The 25,157-nt window shown below is 38.1% G+C and overlaps 1 protein-coding gene across 2 annotated transcripts; it reads left to right on the top strand.

The window, feature by feature from the left end:
• Positions 1-580: 580 nt before the first annotated feature.
• On the top strand, positions 581-23,566 carry arhgap9 (Rho GTPase activating protein 9). Of its 2 annotated transcripts, XM_057338429.1 has the most exons (20): positions 581-656; positions 8,045-8,518; positions 8,879-9,174; positions 12,742-12,954; positions 13,380-13,469; positions 14,957-15,013; positions 15,231-15,395; positions 16,610-16,678; positions 17,009-17,070; positions 17,874-17,961; positions 18,083-18,178; positions 18,354-18,452; positions 18,747-18,864; positions 18,957-19,076; positions 19,189-19,287; positions 19,369-19,446; positions 19,642-19,695; positions 20,356-20,487; positions 20,728-20,833; positions 22,465-23,566. In XM_057338429.1, the coding sequence occupies exons 2-20, from the start codon at positions 8,143-8,145 to the stop codon at positions 22,643-22,645; spliced, it is 2,499 nt and encodes an 832-aa protein (XP_057194412.1). In that variant the 5' UTR covers positions 581-656; positions 8,045-8,142; the 3' UTR covers positions 22,646-23,566. The 2 variants fall into 2 exon arrangements, with proteins under 2 accessions (XP_057194412.1, XP_057194413.1); XM_057338430.1 differs by lacking the exon at positions 19,642-19,695.
• The last annotated feature ends 1,591 nt before the right edge of the window (positions 23,567-25,157 follow it).

Genomic DNA, 25,157 nt, shown 5'->3' on the forward strand with positions numbered 1-25,157 from the left:
ACATCTCATTGGTCAAAGAGACGCTGCCATGGCCCAATCATAATGGTGCACAATCGCGATAGTTTCAAAATACCACATTTTTAGTAATCTGTTTGTGTTTAAAAATATATAATTCATATTTATGAAAATTATCTTCTTACCAACTACCGATGATGAAATGCGTGTATTTATTTTATGTTGTGAATTAATATTAAGATAAATTATATTTAATCGTGGCTTCATAATAAAATATATTTTCTGAAAAAGTTCTGAAAACTACATTTTCAATTTGGTAAACAAAGGGGCAATAACACCCTTTGTTTAAGGTTTAGTCCCCTTAAAGGAACTTTACCATTTATAAACATCCAGAAAAAGGAAAAAAGACGTAAAAACATACTGAAACTGTAAACCGTCCGTCGCCAGTGCAATAAAACTTATTTAACAAATCCCGGTTAATTATAATTAACTATATATGTTTTAATATTTAAACGTCCTTTATTTTAAACCCGGATCATCATACCCTCAATCATGTAGATTATGAAGATTATGATGTCACGTCACACATGACGCCCCGCCCCCGCTGCTCACTCTGATCTCTGCACTGAACTGAGAGAGTCTGAGCTCGAGAAGCGTCTGATTTAATGACAGAGCGCGCGCGGATGCACCTGCACTTACCGGTAAGACAAACCAGACCATTCACAGTGTCTGTAACTTTTCTGCATTGCAAAGTATTAAAATAAAACTCACATTGTGACAGGTGCATAGATATTATATTATCATATAATATTATTATTATATTATTCGACACTTTTAAAAGTGATTTCTACAAGATAAACATAGCAAAACACTTCCTCGCATATTACTCTGTATGTGTATATGATATACGTCATACACACAATTGATATATTATATATTGATTATATTACATTTGATACTAAAGTCTAGGCGATAGAATGTAAATATTATTGTGGAGTATGCATATTATTTCGATGGAAATCAGTTTGTTCATTCAATAATTCTGTACATTGTTTGTGTAAATGGATTAGAAATGTACAATTAGCAGCAATATCTACAGAACATTTCAGGTTTCATCTGCAGAAACATTTGTGCTTTACATTTTGCTCTCTCAATTTTTCTCAGATCGTTTTCGTTCTAATTTGCTCAGTGAGACCAACACAGGCTGGAAGTTTTCTTTGTGAGACATTTCTTGATGTATGTGTTTGTGAGATTGAGTAAAGTATTCGACACCATCACCCTTGCATGACCCAGCACATCTGTTACACACAAAAACTGTATTTATGGCTCAGATGTTGCTCTTCCACGACTGAAAATCCATTTATTGGCTTTTTGATTGCACACTGGTGTCCTAACAAATCTGAGCTCAGCCTGAGAGACTGTTGAGATCTTTGCTAAAACTTCCAGCGAGATCACTGGGATCTTTGTACGTGAAATATCTGAGAAGCAGGAAGCTTAAACAAAAGCTCATTTGCTCTGTGTTCAATGTCTTTGCAGCCTTTTAGTAAGAATTCAGCTGTTTCTGAGCTCTCATTGGCAAATGAGTCTTTTTTAAAGGTGCTGGGGGCCAGGAGAAGTCAAAACTGGTACCAGGATCAGAAAACAATGAGTTGCACATTGCGTAATGATCTCTTGCACGATTGGAGAACAAAGCAAATGCGCTTTACTGCAAAGTCCATTTCGTGATAATGCTGGTGCACAGACGTTTATAAAGGATGTGGTGCGTGTTTTTTTTGCCTTTCTGAAAATCCCATGAATGAGACGATTTATTTTTTTGTACTCGTTTTTTCAGTTGTTAGTTTCAGATTGTATCATCGCGTCAGAACCTTGCAGCATCCGGTGAGCTGACAAACACGAGAGCGACTGTTTGCTTAAGCAAAGGGCGTAATTCACCTTAAATTTGGACTGTGGAGTACTTACAGGACTGAAAATAGTAACACGTTGGTTATCGATAAAAAGTGTGTTGTTGGGAAGATGCACACATTGTTAAGGTCTGATTCATTATGTCGGGTTGTGTTGACCTACATCTTGGTTGGTATTGATGGGGTTAAACACACACACACCACTACATTAGCATCTCTATCTGATCTGTTCTGTGACCTTTGTGAGGTTCATAATAACCTGTCAGTTGAGATCTACTCATTATTCAGTCATATGATTTGCTTGAAATCCACAAAGAGTATTGAGGTGTAAAATGAATGTAGATTGTAAAGGTAAAATCATCTGGATTTGGGTAAATCTGATTATGATTTGAGTTCATATTGAGATCTTTAATAATATAATTGACGCAGATGAGATTTAAGCAAAAGTTTCCATTTGCTCTCCATTTAATCCTATTGAGAAGCAATTGAGATATTAAAGAGATCTCATCTGTGATTTTTCTTTCTTATGGGAATTCATATTTTGTATTTAACATTGGTCAATTTAGACTGATAGTTCACATATAAGCGTAAACAATTAACAGGTCGTTAAATCTGTGCGCGATTAAAAAAAAGAAGATAAAGACATTCCAGCCAGGTGCAATTCCTAAAATTGAATAGAAATGAGAGAAACAATTTCGTATTAAGTCAAATGGAGGAAATTAGAAAGATGTTATAGAAAGATATACAGGATGTTACAAAATAAAGATTAAAACATGGGTCTCGACAAAGTTACACTGTGGTATGTGAGACAGTTTTTGGTTTTTCACAGACAGACTTTGACTATGAATTGAGTCAGTATTGGATGAATGTCTCTCGCTGTGGGTCGATGTGAACATGCTGACTCTGTGCGAAGCTCTGCTTTACGGTCAAAGAACCGTAATGGAAAAATCTCACTGCCATGGGCTATCACTGCGCAAACACTGAGAGAGAGTCTGAGACATGGTGTGTATGGAGCACAAAGTTCCCTGTTTTATATTATGTTTATCATGTCATACTTTTGTAAGCCCGGTCATTAACATTAACATTAATACTGATTTATTGATATTATATATTAAATAATGATCTGTCAATTTAAAAATGGAAAAATGTGAAATTATGCATGCACAAACTATGATTATATTGCTAGAAGAATTGTTGCCAAAGTAGACTATCTAAATCCCCCGGTACAGCAGCCTAAGAGCAGGCCTGAGTAACTGTCATGTATTTGTATGTTTCACCCCTAATCAGTGTTGGGTGTAACTAGTTATACTTTTCGGAGAGAGTAATTTGTACAGTAATCTAATTACACTGTTGAATATGTAATTAGTAACTAGTAGTTAATTACTTTTTCAGAGTACCTTGCCCAACACTGCCCCTAATATCCCATAAGGCCATTAAGCTAAACCATCCACCTAAACAACACACAACACCCCTGCTTGGAAGACCATCTTAAAACCGGATTATCTGGAGAATCATAGCTGTGCAAAATCTGGTCAAACTGATGAGCCAGCTTTATCTTTCTGATGTAGGTGGGTGACCGAGGACATTGTGCTGGTTAAGATATACACAGAGGAAACCAGCAACCAAGACACAACATGTGTTTGTAGAATAGAATAGAATAGAATAGAATAGACATACATTTGTCTTTAAAAACTTAATATCTTAAAGTCCCAGTGAAATTAAAAATGACAATTCTTATTTTTCCATGAAATATTGCAGGGTTTATAGTAAATAGTTTGTCAATGTGGGTCATTTTCTTTTTAAAATTCATGTACCCTCATATACTTCAGTTAAAATCTGAAAATGCACTTCTGCCCTAAAATGACTATCCATCTGAATTGACGTAAACTAGACGGCTTGGGCGGAGCATCCGTTAACTCCTCCCCTTCAACTGTCAGTCCGCTGCCAGTTTCATTTCAAAATCAATGCAACAGCTGTTTTTACACATCCAATCAATTCGCCGTGAAAAACGCAAGCCACGCCCACAAATTTTCTCCTTTGAAATTCCCTTTCACTTGGAAATGTGTCAGAATACGGAAGTAAAAACGAACGCAACTTCTGGTTCACGGGGACTTTAATGGAAAAGTTCACCCCAAAATTAAAATTCTCATAATTGTAATGGACACCAACGCCATCACACATGTGAATGACTTGCTTACTTCAGTGAAACACAAATGAAGATGTTTAATAAAAACATTTATTATGTTATGCAACTTACACCTCTAAAAAGCACATATATTCATATATTTACATGAATATCTTCTGAGGTGAAACAACAGGTCTGTGTGAGAAAACTATTAATATTTTGAGCTTATTTAGTGAAAAATGAAACCAAAACAAGCAAATCTCAGTTCTAAATGAACTTCAAATTTCATTCGTTTGGTGACAAGAAAGAACCAATGAGATCTGAATTTTGTATTTTAGTTGGGACCTATACATAAATTGATGGATATTTTTGAGATTGTGATTGTGCTTCAGCTGAAAAAAGGAAGTTATATACATCTGTAATAACATGAGGATGAATAAATTATGAGAGACTTTTAATTTTGAAGTGAAGTATCTGCATCAACTTCATCTCTGGTGACAGTGGAAACTCACCTCATCATCACACACACACGCACACGCACACACATGACAAACACAGCTCATTTGATCAGCTCACCTCAGTGGTTTAGTCATCGATCTGTGCACGTGGTTCGCTTGTGGACCCAGCGGTATTAAACCTCAGAGGACACTTGTTTATCTGATTAAATAGCCAGACTTAGTGTATAATATTACATCTGACTAAAACTACTTATGCATGTCTAGTTGAAATCACATAATTGAAATATATATATATATACACTAAACAAAAAATGAGAAGCGTTGCCGTACTAGTAAGTTGAATAATTTGAATAAGTTGAAATTCAAAATATGAATAAAACTACAATAAAACACTCACACAAAAAATGCAATTATACACAATGTGCCTGCAAATGAGGTTAATCACTTTACACGGAAGTCAAACGATAATGAACCGCTGTACACAACACAACAACACTCTTCCTAATTTAACATCGCTTCACAAAAGAAACTCTATGACAGTCGGTGTACAGATGCAACAAGCTTTGCATCACATCAAGCAACATCATATTCCAATACTGACCAATCAGCAGCGCAGAAACAATACAGGCAGAATTCTATTGGTGGAATCTGACATTTGTCATGGTAACAGAGATCCAGAGCGCTCGGCAACAGGGCAGAAAGAGTGAAGGGCAAACGTGGAGCTTGATGCCAATGTCAACAAACACACACACACACACACACACACACACACACACACACACACACAAACATCAGCGAACACGGATTTCACACACACAAACTCTATGATGTAAATTCCATTTCTAAGTTCGCTCACAGAAAATTGCAGTTGCTCACAAAACAATATAAACCATCGCAAAAATTCTACTGGTTATAATGGAAATAGTGTTGGTTTTATTGGAAACTGTGTCTGTGGATCTTTACTGGATGAACCAATATAACACCAAACTGGAATACACATTACATAAAGAAATGTCGAAATGGGTTTAATGTTGATAATGGTATTTGTTATGAAACTTTTAGATAAGTACAAGAGTATTATAATGTGTACGTGCTGAGACGCACCGTGTCTCATTTTTCCTCTCTTTCATCTTTATGTTCAGGTGAGATGTTAGTGGTACAGACAGGGCTCTTTGAGCATCTTAAGGAGGAAAAACTTGATTTCACCACAGTGTAAACGCCTGTGTGTGTGTTTCTGCACAATCCTCCAGTGTCTTAATGTTTGTGTGACCTGTTAGTCAGGTGAAGAGAAACCGTCTCAACGGCATACAGTAGATTTCATTTGGACTCTTTTTCATGATTTTCGAGCGAGTCTCAGGAAGAGTTTGTTGTTTCGTGTCCTCTGAGTCTGCTGGACTTTGGTGTTGGTAAGAGCGTGTGGTTTCCTGTTTTCTACACATTGTCTCTTTATCTCAATTCTTGTAGAGAGGGTAACGTTTCTCTCGCTGTCACACAGAAAGAGAGAGAGAGAGAGAGAGAGAGAGAGAGAGAGAGAGAGAGTTATTACTCGTTTTATGAGGATTCGGCACTATTTCTGGGTCACAGATGAAAGAAGCAAATTTGTGAATAGAAGCAAAACAGAAGGATTTTCACTAGTGGTGCTGTGTTTTTTATTTTGTGCGTTTGTGTGCGTTTGGTTTGCTGTGTGTTATTCTGGTTTTGCTGGTTAACATACACAGCATTTTAAAGGTCATTTTTAGTGTAGTGAAGTATATGAGGATTATCAGAGCATGCTGGGGATTAACAGTAAACCAGTAAAGCCTGACACACACACGCTCATGGTCAGTGGGCTCTTTACCTTCTGACCATCTGCGCTGGACTTCCTCTGAGAGGTTATAAGGATAGGATTTTAATATACGGATATAAGGATTATAAGGATTATAAATTGTTTCATCATGTATTCATTCTCATATCATTATTAACCTGTATGACTTTCTATCTTTCTTCTGCAGAACACAAAAGAAGACATTTTGAAGAATGTAGGACAGCAAACAGTTCTGGGGCACTTTTCATTACCGTTGTTTTTTTTCCTACTATGGGAGTCAATGGGTGTTGAGATCTGTTTGGTTACAAACATTCTTCCAACTATCTTTCTCTGTGTTCATCAGAACAAAGACATTTATACACATTTGGAACAACTCGAAGGTGAATAAATGATAACAGAATTTTCATTTTTGGGTGTAGTATCCCTTTAAAGAATCCGTACGGTACATTGACATCTAGCGGTTGAGTTTGGTATCGCAGTCTAAATTCAAAGTATTGAAGAGAAAAGTTTAGCCAAGTAACGGTTCTTCTCGCTTTCTTTTGCTTGTTATCTATTGTTTGTGACTGTGTACCGGAAGTTAAGGGCAGTCCACAGACGTGCGCATGCGCAGCATCGTTTGTCTATACAAAGTACATATTTTTCCTAAACTAAATGCTGAATTAAACACATTTGCTTTGCTTAACTCATTTAGTTGAACTCTGAAAAGTCTGTTTTGATGTCAAATGTACAGATGTCACACACAAACCATCTGCCTGAGGAAACTGAACCACTATAGACTGTGACTGCACACATTATGTGGAACAGATTGTGTTATTTTAAGGCATGTTGTCATGGTTATTTTTAAAGTAGGTCTTAACAAACTCAGCTGTCATGTCATTTGCAATAAAAAGTACATGCTCTCTCTCTCTCTCATATACATCAATTCTCTCTTTAACTGTGCATACCACTACTTTGATGTCTTAAATATGGGAGGATTCTGTATGAAACATTTGGCAACCCTAGATATCACTACAGCATTAACACACTGTTTATAATGTTTTTCAACAGGATTTACTGTCATTGATTTAACACCCAATGAGCCTTGTAAAGGACATTCTTACTATACAGCTGCAGAAAAGAATTAAGAGATGAAATTATTATTTATTATTGTCTTAATTTACTATTTATAAGTATGCGTTTAGGTGAAAGGTTCGGTTTTGTTTTATTCTGTGAACAACAAACTAAATGTACACCAAATGTCTAATAAAAATATTGTTTCTATTTGCATTTATTTGCAAAAAATGAAAACTTGAGAAACAGGCGAAAATAACAGAAGAGATGCTCTGTGTTTTTTGACCTCAAATACTGCAAAGAAAACAAGTTCAGATTCACTTTTAAGCAATCCAACAGTCATTTTTCTACATGTCTTTAGGAAAAGTAAAACAAATTATATGTATGATAACCTTGATCACAGTTTTCATGTGGATTGTCATGCTGTCAGTTTTTCACATTGCTGTTGGATGACTTTGTCACTCCTGAGGTTTGGTTTTGTTGAAATCCAACAGACACTGGGCCACAATACCATCTAGAAATGACGATTAAATGAAAACTGGAATGGTCATTTTTGCTATGGCTGTACAAACAGACCGTATGGTCACCAAAGGTCATGTATAGAATACAGCGGCACAGGTTGTGAGTTCAATTCCCAGGAAACACACATACTGTTTAAATGCATGTCTTGTAATAAAAGCGTCTGCCAAATGCATAAATGCACTTGTGATAAATGTTTCAATACAATAACAACAAATGTCTTCTGTTTCAGAACATGGCACATCTGGCGTCGTCCAGCGCTGACATGCTTTCGTCCAGCACCGGTGGTATCTGTTGTCGACTCGTGCGTGCTCTCCACCACTGAACATCATGCTGTCCGGCAGCTGGCGTCGGGGGACCATCAGCCCGACGGGGGGTAAAAGTGGGTCAGGATCCAGACTGGGGAGTACCGTGATTCTTGAAGCGCAGTATGACTACTCGTATCGCGGGACGGATGGGCGTTTGGTCTCCATACATGAGGGCGAGCGCTTTGTGCTGCTGAAGAAGACCAACGCTGACTGGTGGCAGGCTCGGAAGATCGGGGTGGGCGTGAAGGTGAAGCCCATATACGTGCCGGCCACGTACGTCATAGAGTTGCCCGTCAGCTCGTTCCGCGCCTCGCTGCCCTGCAGCCAATCAGAATGTGGCAGTTTCAAGATGATCCCGCGGGGGTCCTTGATACCTTGCATGCAACCACACGGTACAGGTATAGATTTCCTATCGTTTCATTTAAGTCTCAATTTAAAATAGCTGCGGAGGAATAAAAATAGAAACAAATGCTAAACTACACGAGTGGAGGTGAAAAATGAATATAGATTTGGGTAAATTTGATGAGAAATGTTTGAGTTCATTTTGAGATCTTCAATAATATTGACATCCGACAAATCTGAGCTCAGTTTGACACCTTGTTGCCTCATCTGCGTCTCAGATAAAAGTTTCCATTGGCTCTCCATTTAATCTCACCTGTAATTACAGAGATCTCATCAATGATTTTTCTTTCTCACGCATGATAAAAGTGAAGAGTTTGATGTTCGGTTTATCAGCGACATCTATCTTTCTCCATTAGTGCCTAACAAACACTTCTGTCGCTCTATGGAGAATCTGAGCAACGGAGCTTTGAGGGACAAACACGCCGGTGGAGTTTTACATCGAGTACACTTCCCAACGGGTCACCTCACGGTTCCGGGTGGGTTGTTGAGTCCCGGCGGCCCGATCGCTCGCAGTCAGAGCTCCAGTAACCTCCCTCAGAACCCGTATCAGGACACAAACCGCCTCAGGCCCGGCACGACCGGCCCTACTAAATCATACAGCGAGTGGGACGTGACCAGCGGCACACGCAGACACACCGAGGGAAATATACAGGTAACACTCACTGCGTCATGTTGTTTGTATGCTTCCGTATTTCGTTATATTTGACAAGACAACTATACATTTTCATCCTGAAATTTAAAAAACACATTTGCGTTTTATGCTTCCGTAGCATTTTTGTCTTAATTGTTTTCCATAACAAATACATTTAATTTGGTAGCAAAATAACTTAAAATATTACATACTGTTCCTATATGAATAGCCTATGAATTATCATGAAATATGAATAAAAATAATAAATAAAATTAAGTGTATGCTTAAGAAATCATATCTGTCAATTATTAATATGAATTGTTAAAAAATATTAATATGAATAACACTACATCAATAGAATTGAGTCAAGAAAACAAATCTGTCAATGGGGCTAGAAAAATAAACGTACTAAGAAAGTGGTTGCACTTCATTCAAACTAAATTCTCAAATCAAAACGAGTCAAAAATACGAATAAATTAATTTGTTTGCAGTATACCTTCATTTTCCATCATTACACACATACACACAAATATTTCACAGACCCTGATTGTGAATATTTAACAAGCTCTTTATTTGGATCTTTACAAATAATCTCTAAAAGCCGCGGCCGCAGCGTGTCAGAACAACACGTTTTCCAGCCGATCAAGCGCAGAAGATTTGTTACACAACACACACGGCGGTACCAGTGTGTGCCGGCCTGATCCCACAGATGAGATGAAGAAATCCACCATCGCGTCACCGGGTTCAGACGAGACATAACTCACGGATCAGAGAGTTTATTGCTCAGCTATTTCATTCCTCAAGTATGAAACGCATCAGATTTGTCTCAAAGGTTTCTCCTGAAGGGAGACATGATAATAGACCAAAATGAGACAATTGTTGAAATACATTAAGAGTATAGAGATGGTGTCGATCACATAGATTTGAGAAGTTGAGTCCATATTGAGATTTCTTACTTGTGATTGGAGACTTGTCAGGTCTGAGAAATGTTTGAGACCTCTTCTGAAAGAGAAGATACACATCAGACATTTTAATTCAGAAGAAACGGCTGAAAAGCAAGAGACTCATTTCAGGAAAGTCTCAAAATTACTCTTCGTTTAATCTCATTACTGTTTATGAGAAACAAGTGAGATATTGAGGAAGTCTTGTTATTTTTATTCTGTGGGTTGTGGAGTCACTCCGCAGACAGATCTGTTGTTGGTCTGATGTTAAACAAAGCTTCACAGTTCTTTGTTATGAGGAACCGAGAAACTGGAGTAAATACTGAACAAAACCACTTACACTTCAGTCTAATGGTGTGTTCACACCGAACGCGTCAATGCAAACACGAATGACGCGAATCGTCATCCGAGCAAGTTGAAAGATTTCAATTCGGTGAGAAATTCGTGCGAAGAGTTCATGGACACCTATTGTTTGACAGGTCCGGACGCGTCGCGAGTAATAAAGAGCGAGGAACGCGATCGTTCACGTTTGGTGTGAACACAGCATTAGAGCTCCAAACAGTCTGAATGTCTCTTCATTAAACAATAAAAGATCAAAGCAAGTCTCATAACAGCACAAACACACATTTCTGTTAGGTTTGAATTATTGACTATTGATGTTTAATGTTATCGATATTTAGATTGCAAGAGCTGGTAAAAGTCTTTGTGGAGGTTTGTGAATTGGGGGAATAAATCTCTTATTCGCATATAATTTGGGCATGATGTGAAAAGTACAGCCACAGAAAAACTTAACAGACCATTTTAAAATAAAATTTCAGCTCAGTTTCATTTACTATTTAGAATGATCTTTTTTGTTTCGTTCCGCGAACTACTAACAATAATTCTCCCAAATTTCTAATAAAAATATTGTTTCTATTTGCATTTATTTGAAGGTGAAAATAACAGAAGAGATGCTCTGTGTTTTTCCACACCTCAAATACTGCAAAGAAAACAAGTTCAGATGCACTTTTAAGCAATCCAACAGAAATGTTTCTACATGTATTTAGGAAAAGTTTAAAAATAATATTTTTATGTGATAATCTGGATTTTCATGTGTCTTGTCATGCGGTCAGTCTTTCACATTGCTGTTGCATGACTTTATGTCACTCCTGAGGTTGGATTTTGTTGAAATTCAACAGACACCGGACTGGAATGACCACAATATGATTAAATGAACATTTGGAATGTCTCTCAATTGTTTATGCGGCTGCTTCACTTACTTTCTGTGTTTACATTTACATTCATGCATGTGGCAGACGCTTTTATCCAAAGCGACTTACATTGCATTATACAATACATTTGTTTCTATGTGTTTGTCCTGCACGTGTATGTTTCTAGGGCGTGACGGCTAACAGGCAAACATGTGCCCACCCAAACGCTTGCAGCAGATATATAAAAAGTAAAACTCATATAAGGAGAGCAGACGTGCACTTCATGGAAAGATCTCAACCCGCAGCTGTTTCTCCTGCACAACACCAGCAAACACACACACACGTACGCACACGTGTAATGACTTGATGCCATAGCTGGTTTAATCTGGTCAAACCAGCATAAAAACATACCTAACACAGCATATGCTGGTTTTTTCAACAGGGAACCCTGCTGGACTGTAATATAACAGTTGTGTTGAGTTGTAACATTTTCAGTGCTTGTAGAGAGACACCTGCTGTTTGTCTCGGGTATGATGCCGTTCGGCCATATATCATCATAGAGTTATATAATCCACACGCTGTCACCTAAACCCGCACGGGACAAACATCCCTTCATCTCTGCACATATCCGGACCACAATGCAGTGCTCTTGAAGCTTTTAGTGCAGCCTAAAGTGACATCTGCAGACATGCTGTGCTCTTATATTGTGCAATGAGTTTTACTCTCTCTCGCTTGCTCTTGTAGGTCACGCTTCTGTCTGTGTTTAAGTTCACTTCCGTCTTCCTTTGACAGTTGTGGCTTCAACCTGTTTTCTTACTTAGTGACAGACACACAAGCGCGCGCACACGCATGGTGACATTTCAGTGCATTACAGTTGAACGGTGTTATTTCTAGCGTTGCCAAATGAAATGGCAGAAACCGCAAATTTCAAGTTTCCTGAACACTCTTGTTATTCATTCGGCCATTGGTCAATCAAAAAATTGCCCTGCCTTTAAATTACGCCATTGGCTGAGTGACCAGTATTGTGTTGCCACAACTGTAAACTGTTACTGTACAATGTAAAAAAAAATGCAGTCTTAAATCAAATCAAAATGTTTACATTACGTCAACAAAGGCAGGAATAAAATGTTTACAGTGTACAGGTTAGCCTCCTCTTTCAGGTCAACTGCTGTCAACAATTTTAAGTCAAAAGGCTTTTGTCTAGTTGGCTGGATACTAACCCATTTAGTTTAAAGTCCCCATGAAATCAATTTTTTTTAGCTTTGAGTATGTTAGCCTTATAAATATCCATAAACTAACATTGACAAAATATTGACAAAATACACATAAAAAAAGCATTCAAAACGCTCAGTCCTTCTCTTCCGCCAATAAGATTTTTTTAGACTTCATGCATTGAAAATTTTCATCAGTGTGCTTTGTAAAAAAAGATAACATATCCTCTTCATCTTTTTCCTCAGCTCTCATCATCATCTTATGCTTCTCAGTCGGATCAGGGCAGGAGGCAGTGGACGGAGCCTCCTACACCGCTGCCGGGTCAATGCCCCCTGCAGACGGTGCAGCTGTGGGATCAGCACCGTGACCCGAGCACGGGGCGCTTTTATTACGTTAGCAGCGTGACTAAAGAGCGTTCCTGGAAACCTCCACGCAGAGCCCGTGATAGCCATAACACAGTGAGTGACCAATCAGATGATCGAAAGGAACGACCAATCAAATCAAGACAGTCCATAACTTCTGCTTGAAACACAACATTGCAGCTCTATCTTTATGTGAATTAACGTCAAACTGATATATTTTAAGAAGTCGTACGCGACTGCTCACATTATAATTCTTTGTTGTAAGCCCATCGTTGTAAATTAAGGTAAGATAAGGAGAACACATTTTTGAAAAAAAATACGTACTGCACCTTTAAAAATATGAAGATATAAGAATGTATATTTAGCTTTGTTCTTCCTATGACACAGTATCCACAAGAGGATAATCTGTTCTTGGAGCAACCGAATGTTTGTTTATGTTTCGATAAACGTAAAAAAAAAAATTCTTTAAAATTCTGCAGCATGTGACCTGTGTGTTTACTCTTCCTGACTGTTTTGTGCAGTCTGCTGCAATGCATTCTGGGGCGGTTCAGCGTGATACCAGACACCTGTCACTTCCCTTACAGACTTCAGGAAGCAGCGCTATACAAAGGGTATGTGGTAGTTTTGTGTGTGTGTCCTTATCTCTCCAATTATTACTGATGCATTCAAACTGAAAGATCAGACGATGAACATGGGAAACACACAACAACACAAATTTAACATATTCAAAGTTAAACAGATTGTACAGTCTCTACACACACACACACACACTCAGAGAGAACACAGGGTTGGTCTGTGCATCTGCTCATGTCACAGATTAGAGACACAGGCAAATGAAAAAAAGGATTACACTCACCGGTGCTTATTTATTTATTTATCAAGTCCTTTCAAACAGATTTTTAGTTTTTTTGTCTAATCTGATGGTGCTGAAAGATTAATGCTGAGAGCGGCAGATGACTGCAACACACATGTGCTCAGAGACTGCTCTTTCATATCTCATGAGACTTGACTTGAGTTACGTCTCATTTAAGTTTTAACTTCGTCTCTAATGTCTGAAATAAAAACAGTCAAAAATGAGTAAAGAATAAGAGTGTATTACCTTCAATTCAAATTCATGTCTTCGGCGCTTTAGACAATACTGCAAATACAATTTAGCAGTTGAGACATAAGAATTTTTTTAAATGATATAAAAATATGAAGAAAAAAACACATGGCGTTTAGATAAATGTTATTATTGCAGATTAAATCTACATCATCTGATCATTTGATCTTTGAAGGATTTGTCTGAGTAGGAAGTGAAATCTCTGTTTCAGACTTCAGAGTCTCAGTTTGAGACATTTCTGAGATCTCTTCTGAAACTTGAAAAAAAGGAAAATCCTGTCATTGCTAAAGAGACATAATTCACATGTGTTGTACGGTCACTCGCTTTTCACGATAGAGTCACTCATGCCAACTGCTTTGCCCTGTAGATTTAAAGAAGGGCTTGGTGCACGTGTGAATTTTGACACTTTCACATATTCCACTTCCTGATTCTGTCAATAGAAACGGTTTGAGAGAGAGAGAGAGACATAAAGAGAGAGAGAGAGAGAGAGAGAGGGATGTTGTCGTCTTCCTCCTGTAAAGAGGAAGCTGATCTGTCAGTGAGATGAGAATGAGGAGGATTTGGCTCATCTGTGGCTCGGGTTAGAGAGAGTTTGTGAGGTTTATGAAGACAGAGTCAGCTGCCGCTCGCAGGGATTATTCTGAGAATTAAATTGACAGAAGATTGATCTGCTCCGTTACTCTGTGAGTTCAATCTGACGGTAGTTTTGTCTCGAAACAGGAACTGTGTTGTCTGGCTTATACTTAACTATTATATGGTTGCTTAAAGCAACAGCGCTGTCACATTTTGTGTTTTCTTATGAGGAACGATTGTAAAAACTATTTCAGTGTGTTCATGACAACACCAGGAGAGTAAATTGATTTACATATTTCATATTGTTGATCTTTAACATGAATGTCAATCTATCTTCATTTGCATCCCTGTCCTTTATATGTGTGTGTGCGTGTGTGAGAGAAAACACATTTCCCAAATAAATGTTATCACGTTCTCTTTCAGCTGTCACCCAACTTCACCTACATTACCCATAATGCAAATGGTTGGCAGCTGAATCAGGTGAGATAATAAAACCCCTCTCCCGAGCTCGTGTGTGGCTGTCACACGCCTCACTGGGGGTTCGGTCAGTCGTTTGACCAATACCGTGGTAAATGAGATGGGTAATTGAGCTGAGCGGTTGAAGGGGAAAACAAATGAGACACAAGTGAAGTGACTCAGTCTAATGTAACTGGATTTCGAATTGATGGAAACTAACTAGAAAACCTCCTCTCTGTAGAGCATGCAGCTCGCGTCGTCGTCCGACGCTCTCAACTCCTCCTCTGCCACCTGTGACGACGCCCACCGCAGGAACTTTGAATCAGTTGGGGGCGTGGCTCACATGAACCACTCCTACTCCATGTTCCTGCCGTCACAAACGCAGAGAGCAGCTTCAAACGGCAAGGTAAGGGTGAATGACATCATCGGTTCTGTGTGAATGACATCACTACCGTTGGTGGAGTTTAGCCAATCGTAGCAGAGAACAGAGGCCTTAAAGCGAAAGGAACATTTCAGGTTGGGTTTTGTTGACGTTCTTTTGTATGGTGAGACATACAAGGCTAACATCACAAGAGGCGAGAAATTGAAATGCGCAGAATACTCATGGTCTCTGTAAAAAAACCTGATTAATAATATAATAATAATATTTTTTTCCTGTAAAATTACAGGATATAAGAATATATAATGAATTGTTTCCCCCGTTTTTCTTGTAATTTTGTTGTCTTTTTCTGTCATTTTACACCGTATTTCAAAAATAAAACTGTAAAAAAAGAAATCGGGTTGAAAAAACGGACATTTTCTGGCAGCTGGGGCTCCAGAAATAAACTGTACAATAACGGTCTCCCCATTTTTCTTGTAAATTTGCGATTTATTTGTCATTTTTATGTAGAAAATTTGTAAAAAAAGAACAGAAAAATTCTGTAAACTTACATTTTTGTAATTCAAAAATTTTGTCTGATTTGATTGGCATCGTTTTTTACTTGCATCTCGTTCCCAAAACACACGTCAATCATTGTTGCAGATACAAGGGTGCTGGTGGAGATGCAGATGTCGGGCACCACGGGAATCAATTGAGATTTCAATCAGATATGTGACCCTGGACAGCAAAACCAGTCTTATGGGTCAATTTTTTAAATTGAGATTTTTACATCATCTGATTGATGTATTGGTTGTTAGGATAGGACAAGACACGACTGTTTAAAACTCTGGAATCGGGGGGCGCAAAATAAACAAAATATTGAGAAAATCGCCTTTGAAGTTGTTAATCCGAGGCACTGTAGCAGGCCATCCACTCACAAAAATTAAGTTTTTATATATTTACAAAATATCTTCATGGAACATGATCTTTACTTAATATCCTTTTTAATCGATCATTGTGACGCATACAATGTATTGTTGGCTTTTACTAAAAATGTTCCCGTGCTACTTAAGACTGGTTTTGTGATCCAGGGTCACATATGCACAAAAATCTCATTTGGACTGACAGTCTGAACATGGTCTACATGTAATGCTGCTTTTGCAAAAATGCACATTGTGAAATGCATCAAATAAAGCTGAATTCTAAGTGAATTGAAATAGAATTCAGATGCTGTAATGTGATATTTGTGTGGTCGTCTGCAGTGGTACTACAGGCTGGAGGTGGAAGCTCCCTCATCAGACAGCTCACCGGACAACGAGGGCGTAACTCCGGTGAGACTTCTAGTTTCATGTTCGCTTGCTTCTGCAAACAAGATGAAGCCATTCATATCTTTAGTCCATTTTCCCAGAAGACACTACCTTGTAGATTGTAATGTTTCAATTTGTCCGTCCAATAAAAGTCACATTTGTGCTAGTTAACGTCATGGCTATACTGATCTACCAGTGAAACCAGTATCAGTATCACCAAAAACCAGCAAGGAAATTCAAGCCGGTGTTTATCAGCAGAGACTGAAATCTGTGTGTTGAGTCGAAATTGTTTCTGAGGTCATTCTAAACCTGAAATCTTTCACCGAACACGCTTGACGGATTCTGTCATGTCAGGAACTAGAAAAGGCCGGCCTGCTCAACAAAACCAAGATCGCAGAAGGAGGCAGGAAACTGCGGTGAGCTTATCTCCAAAACACATAAACACACGACACACACGTGTGAGGTGTGAAAACCAGCACGCACATGCATTCATGCATCCCTTAAATAAGTCTAGTCGTTTTATAAACACACTTCTTAAATGATCATATTTGCAGGTTTTATACTTTTTCTGTTGAATCTAAATGTAATGTGGTTGAAAAAGACTGTGTAGCATTTACTGTAGTAAACTGTTATTGTAAACTTAAGTATTATGTTAACCATATTGAATTGATTAAATGTAGCGCATACTTTAGTATACTTTAATATTTGCTATAGTAAAGTTCAAAATCACCGAATTTTACAGCAGTTTACTATCGCAAATACTAAAGATTCAACGATGTATCGGCCAAAAATTGGTACATTTTCACACTATCGGCTCGGCGGATAGATTAAAAACAGACGATGATCAGGGCCGATATATCCTGTCTATCAAAAGAGGACCGGAAAATGCACTGAATTTGTGCTCTGTATATAAAAAATGTTAAGTAAAATCATCAGTATTAATAGTCATTGGAGTAAGGTCCATTTGAATGAACAACGTTTCAAAAGTTTAAAAGGATTAATTTAATCTTCAGAAGCGGTATCAGTATACTACAATATTTTTCATGTGGGATCTTAACCAATCTGAGACAATAGCTACGCTGAGTTATTTCATTCCTATATATTTTGGGCAAAGAAACACTTTTATAAGAATTTTTTAATAATGCAGGAAATGATGAAAGGATAGACCCTTTGACCTCTGACCTGGCAAAGAAATGACCTCGCCTGTCTGTGTTTGCAGGAAAAACTGGAACCCGTCGTGGGTGGTTTTGGTGGGAAACAGTCTTGTGTTCTTCAAAGACCCCAAAAGCCAGAATCCTGAAAGCTGGGTAACGCAAACGCAGAACATGGAATCAATTCAACAGAAATTACTTGCATATCATTTAAAAGTAAAACATGTGTCTCTGTCTCTCTCTGTGTGTGTGTGTGTGTGTGTGTGTGTGTGTGTAGAAACCAGGTAACAGTCGTCCTGAGAGCAGCGTGGATCTCAGAGGGGCTCAACTGCAGTGGGCCAATGACCTGTCCAGCAAAAAAAATGTCTTTAAGGTGAGATCTTAACCGAGCGAGCGAGAGAGAGAGAGATACAGTGTGTGTTTCTGGGAGAGCTGTTAACAATACAGTATAACAGAAATACTTCCTCAGTGACTTCCTCTGTTATTCATTTAAAAGATGACAAGATGCACATGTGTGTGTGTGTGTGTGTGTGTGTGTGTGTGTGTAGCTGAGGACAGTCACAGGAAATGAATATCTGCTGCAGTCTGAGACGGACTCTCTCATCAGAGAGTGGTACATGACCATCCAGAGAGTCATTGACAGACTGGTGAGTCTGAAGCACACACACACATCCATAGAATTCTATTGTTTTTGTAAACGCAGCTAGTTGTAAACACTATAACGTAACCCTTGACCTGAAAGAAAAATGTTTTAAACGTGATTTACTATATTTTCAGTGTTTTTACAAATGAGGACACACACATCACTTTGCATAAATGCATCTGCCAAATGCATAAATGTACATTTCTGACAGTGAAGTCAAAGTTCATTTCTTTGTGTGTCATACATACATTAGAGGTGCGTTTCTGTGTTTGGTAATGTATGTACGCATGCGTGTTAGGATGCGGAGAACCCTCTGGATAATGTGTTGCTGTATTCGCTGAGGAGAGCCGGTTCAGTGGAGATGTTGGACCACAGCGGAGACGAGGATGAGAATCGTCTAGGATACAAAGCATCACGTAAGTGTGTGTTCCAAAGATGCATTGATGTTTCTTTGGCACTGTTAAACATACGCACAGATAAGATGGCCTCGCACTCTTTCTGCCTTCAGTTCCACGCTCCGCATCTAACTTAGAGAACTCTGAACGCAAGCGCGTGAAGAGCCGATTGAAGAAGCTGATTCTCAGAAGACCACCGCTGCAGACCCTTCAGGAGAAAGGACTTATTAAAGGTAAGACCACAGTTCGCAACTTAGTGCCCTAAAATTGCTCGGGAGAGATAAAAACTGTAAGTCACATTGGATAAAAGCACAAATGCATGTAAGCGTGTGTTTTTATTTCTAGATCAGGTGTTCGGCTGCCGGTTGGAGCTGTTGTGTGACCGAGAGAAATGCACCGTACCGCAGTTTGTCAGAAAGTGCACGGAGGCCGTGGAGAGGAGAGGTAACACACTCTTTCATACGCGTCTCAGCATCCCGTTCTGTCAGTGTACATCCATCCATCCATCCCTTCGTTTGGTTTTAGGCCTGCAGACGGACGGGATTTACAGAGTTAGTGGGAATCTAGCGACCATTCAGAAACTTCGCTTTGCTGTCGACCACGGTAAGAAAGGACTCGATATCACAGCGGTCACACTTTAAAAGTGACTTTCTTAAAGGGACAGGTCACCCCAGAAGTGAAACTTTAATGTCATCATCAGAATGTGGTTACGATGGCTCAGGGAAACACAAATGATGTAACAAGACATGCGTGACGGTGTCGTGAGGTCACGGCTGTAACTCCTGTCCGTTCTTTCAGAGCGTGCGGTGACCACAGACGGCCGATATCTCTTCCCTGAGGATTTAGTGCAAGGTAGTCTCCAAACAAAACAAAACAACTGAAAACGCTTTTGCTGATCTCAGCTTCTTAAAAAGGGAATCATGGCTGCTCGCAGATCAGTGACTCGAAGGATCTGCTTCCAGCGCTTCTGATGTTTTCATTGTTGTGTGTGCGAGACGTCCTCTGATCGCTGCTTTATCTGATTCATCTTTTGTTATAAATTAATCTCTAACATTTGTTTCTTCACAAACCTTTCTCTTTAACAGCGTCTGCTGCAATCCGACGTGCAAAATCTGAAACGGGAGTGTGTGTTTGCGTTTGTAAATCTATACTCTATTTTTGTTATTATATATTTTCATATATTATAAACCACTTTAAGCTGCACTACATACGGCACACTTTTTATTTCATTTTATTACTATTTTTGTTTGAAAACATACTTGCGCTATTTGTTCGCTGCAAATGCTTCGGCAGTACGAATGCACATTTTGTCATGCAAAATAAAGCACACTTACATTGAAATTGAATTGAAATTGTGTGTCTTAGAAACATTCGACATTCATTGATTTTCCTTTTTCTCGTGTCTCCAACATCTCTCTATCTTCTGTCTTCATGAATCCAGTTCACGATTTGATCTTTTATCTCTTTTTTTGTCTCTGTCATTTCTCTCTTCCTCTCTCTCTGTCGCGTCAGAGCGTTTGGATCTGGATGATCCACAGTGGGAAGATGTTCATGTCATCACCGGTGCTCTCAAACTCTTCTTCAGAGAACTTCCCGAACCGCTGGTGCCGTACGAGTTCTTTCAAGACATGGTCGAGACTGTCAGTGAGTGACAGAGAAACACATACAGAATAAATGATATAAAAAATGTATTGTAAATATTTACATTTACAAATCCAAAGCGACTTACAGAGAGTTCAGGGAGCAATAAAGCGATATGTCATACAGGAGCAATAATTCAATAGGTGCTAATGCAAAGTTAGCTTCCACAAAAGCCAGAACAATACCTGTTGAGAGAAAAATAGAAATGTAGTTTTTAATGACTAATATTTGTGCATCTTATAGAAATATCTGATTACCTGGAGAAGGTGGAGAGACTTAAACTTCTGGTCATCAACATGTCTTCACCGAACCACGACACCTTGAGACACATGATACGCCATCTGACACGGTAAAGATCACTGGACTGAAATGTTTATCGTGATCTTAAATCTAAAGGTTTATGTTTAAATGTTTGCAATTATTTTGTAGACAGAAATATAATTGTGCAAACATATGTGTTTATTTCATTGAAAAACAAAAAAAGTTGTCTTTTAAAAATGATTTCTGAAATGAATGACTGCATGGGCAGAATAATGAAGACAAACAAATACTCAGAATAGATGTGACCTTCAAAACTGTTTAAAAGCATCTGAGGGTGAGACCTCAGGAAGCTGCTTCACCGAATGATATTTCTGCAAGACGATCAAATATAACGTAGCTTTGATTGGTTTTAGTCACAACATAATTTCTCATTCTTTGATGAGTTGACTATTATTCTAAAATGAGTGGAAAAAATAAGAAAGTAAGGCTGAACATTTCTTTACTGTTTTGTGCAGCGTTGTCTTCATCCGGCGCTGTAGAGACCTGTCGTATGACGCTCAAGTATCGCGAGAACTGTCATTTCGAATCTCTCTCGTGATACTTTGGTGTCATACGGCAATCGGTCTGCACAGAGCAGCATGTAGTGGCTGCGTTTGGTCACTAGAGGGCGATCTTTCCTCTCATTTCGTGACAGGAGCGTTTCTCTCCTAAAATAAAGACTACAAAGAGTCTGACGTCATAAGAGAAGTTCTCAGAAAATAAATGACTACTTTAATAAAACCCCTCATCGACAGTATTAACTGACAAAGAGCCCAGAATCTAATACACTTTAACTGCCCACATAAAAAAATACTGTATACCTTAGTGTTTTCTAAAAAAATAACTATATTATATATATTTCTGTATTATTCTGTAGTAAACTGAGGAACTGCAGTATTTACTGTGGTAAGGTTAATATAGGGAACTTACTAGCCTATAGTATTTTTCATATGGGTAAATAACTTGAAGTTAACTTCAAGTTGAAGTTTTCATCTGTATTGCAACTCAAGAGAAATAAAGAAATAGTTCTATACTGTACTATATTTGGTGATCCCACAAGAAAGAAAAGAATCATCCAGGAAATCTGTTTACCATCTCAGTTGTTTTTCCCAGACACCAATGATCAGTTACATGTAAAGCAGTTGAACTTTTTGCTTTCTCGCTTCTTAGATTTTTTTCCTGATAAAGACTCCAGTAATCTCATATGCGTTCTCCGTTTTATAAGTGATTAAAACAAACTGTGCTCAAGTTTTTACACCTCTATACCCTTAATGGATTCAATATTTTTCTCATTGAATTATCTTTTTACTTCTAAGGAACTCGATATGCAAGTTCACTATGTGACTGCTTGACACAATGTAACTGTGAACTCCATTAGGTCTCCGCAGCAATAAAAGCAAAGCCTCTGAGCATTGCAATGACATTTTCCTTTGGGTTGGTCTCTGTGATTCTCTGTTCCTCGTTTCTCTTTCTCCTTTTTAATGTGGAAGTTTTGTGCATTTGCTGGTTGGATCAGCGGTTAAGACGTTTTTAGCAGAATTTACAGCGCTGTGATGTTAACTCCTTCCCGTCTCATCCAGCATTTAAAATCCACTTGTAGTCCGCATGGGAACAGAATTTTGGTTATCTTTGGTTTTGTTTATTATAATGAACAACCTTTTTCTCATCCTCTGTCTCAAGGGTCATGGAATGCTCCGACAGTAATCGCATGACGACTCAGAACATTGGGATCGTGTTTGGACCGACCCTGATGCGTCCGGAGAACGAAGGAGGAAACATGGCCATTAACATGGTGTATCAGAACCAGGCCATAGAGCTCCTGTTGAGCAAATCCAAGCAGATCTTTGCACCCGAACCTTGAACTTCAGTACAATGGACAACAGAGCCTGACCTCACAGAACCTGGACACACACACACACACACACACACACACACACACACACACACACGTGCAGTTCAGTGTACTGATACACAACAAGGATGAACCCATGAATGTCATCATTCAACAGAAACCTGTACATGAAAAGATCCCCACATGAAAAAAATACTGTAGTACTTACTATAGTAAACCATAGGAAATTGTGGTTTTCTAGAGTATATCATAGTATTTACCGTACTCTGTTATTGTACACTTCAGCATTCTGTGTTTACTATAGTAAATTGATAAGCTGTAGTAAATACTGTAGTATCACTTTAGTAATTAGGAGTTTTACTACAGTAAATACTTAAGTATACTACAGTATTTTTCGTGTGGGTCTCATGACAACATTTCACCCCCAACTCAAGAGAAAATGTGATATATTTTGCATTATATAAACGATTTCAGACTTTTTGAGAATTTATTTTCATGACAATGAAGCACCTTTTGTCCTCATTAGATTCAATAATTGTATAATAATAATTGTTCATTAAAATGAATGAATGAATCTTTTATAACAAATGCTAAGAATTGTTTTGACTGCCCTTTTTCAGTTTGGGGTGAAATGTGATTGGACATGTCCTTGACAGGTTTTGTGTGTGTGTGGTCTGTCCTTCTGAGTGCCTTTGAGTGTTTCAGTCTCAAAGCATGTTTGAATTTAATGCACAATACAGCAGATGAGAGCCGTACGTGTCGCTCATAAAGATCAGCTCAGGTCGAAAGTTGAACTGAGTTTCGCTGCGCTCGAGTCATTTGGTCGCCTTTTAATGAAGAAATAAAACCGGTTGCGTTTCGCTCCAAAATGCGACGTCATCCCGGTTGCTTTGTTCCAGTGCGGTTGTCAAGTGTGTGTGTGATTCGTAGGAGATAGAGGAAATTGAGAGGTGTGTGTGTGTGTGTGTGTGTGTGCCACTCTCTGCTGCCATTTGTCCAAAATTCTGCTTTTAATAACAGAACAAAAGAAGAACTAAAAATGCATATGTTTAAGAAATGTGTACCCCCCTCCCGTCCCACGCCGTGGTTTGGTAATTTTATATGCACTGTGGCTTTGGCACGAGACTAAAAGAGCGAAGCAGAATTAAAGAGGAGGGAAGGCGCATACAGATTTTAATGTTCGATTTTATATATTTATTCATTTTTTTCTTGCCATGGAGGGCCCACACATGGGTTTGAGGAGGTTACAGAAGACAACCGACTGAAGTTATATAAATAACAGGCAGTCAGGTGTCCTGTAAAGATGATTTTTTTACCTCCGAGCCAGAATCTTTCTTCCTGATGAGATGAACCCTTATAGTCTCTGTGTCCCGATTGAAGCAAACAAGGAGTCTGTGTTAAGATTATAAACTTAAAGGAACATTTCACCTACGAATAAAAGTCTGTCATGGTTCACTCACCCTTACGTCGGTTCACACCCGCACAAGAGTTTCTTCTGTGGAACGCTGTAGATGTTCAGATGAATGTTCTCAGTGATCTGCTCGATGAACAAACAGAAACAGAAAGTCACCATTTATATATTCATTTTTCTAAAGCTTTGTAGTGTTGGTACACTCTTGAAAATAATCAAATGATTCTTTACAGCGATGCCACATAAGAACACTGTAAAAATTGTTTTTTTTTTGTTGGTTCAACTTAAAAATGGTTGCCTTGAAATTGTAAGTTAATTCAACTTAGAAATATTAGTTAATTTAATGGATTTCTCATTGAGTTGACTGAACTCGTTGAGTTGACTAATATTTTCAAGTTTAATTAACTTAAAATTTTAAGGCAACCAGGTAACTTATTTTTTTAAGTTGAACCAACAATGTTTTTACAGTGAACCATTTTTGGAACTTTTTAGTCTACTGTAAGTTATAAGTTTTATAATAAGTTTTTATTGAATTGATTTCTTTCTTCATAGAGACACAGGTTATGACTACAGGGGGTTAAACTCAATGTCTCTCCTCAGTTTACTGCTGTGTTTGTGAAATCTCTCCCACGCTGTTCATAGTCACTGCTGATGTTTTATTTCATGTAAAATCTTGAATGTGAGAACTGTAATTTCTGTCATTTCCTTTTGAATCTGACACAACAAAGACAATCTCATAATTATATATATAATCACATCCAGATATCTCCACATATAAACTGTACTGCAGAAGAGGTCACTTTAACTTTATACCTTTGAATTCTGTATTTCAGAATAAAAGACATTCAAAAAACTTTCTATAATAAATGTGCTTGTTTCTTGCATCACACTGTCACAGGGTAAAAGGACTGTAATCCTTACAAAAATATATATTTTTAAGTGTGCTATTAGTAGATTACTTTTAAACTACAAATAAAAAAGTATACTTGACTTATATTGACAGAGAAGTTTAAATATATTTGGTTCATACTGTACTCAATCAATTAAATGAGATATATTCTATGAAAGTATAATAACTTATTATAAATTGTGTTTACTTTTGATTGAGAT

The sequence above is a fragment of the Triplophysa rosa genome, linkage group LG7, assembly GCF_024868665.1.
Source record: "Triplophysa rosa linkage group LG7, Trosa_1v2, whole genome shotgun sequence".
Lineage (NCBI taxonomy): Eukaryota > Metazoa > Chordata > Actinopteri > Cypriniformes > Nemacheilidae > Triplophysa > Triplophysa rosa.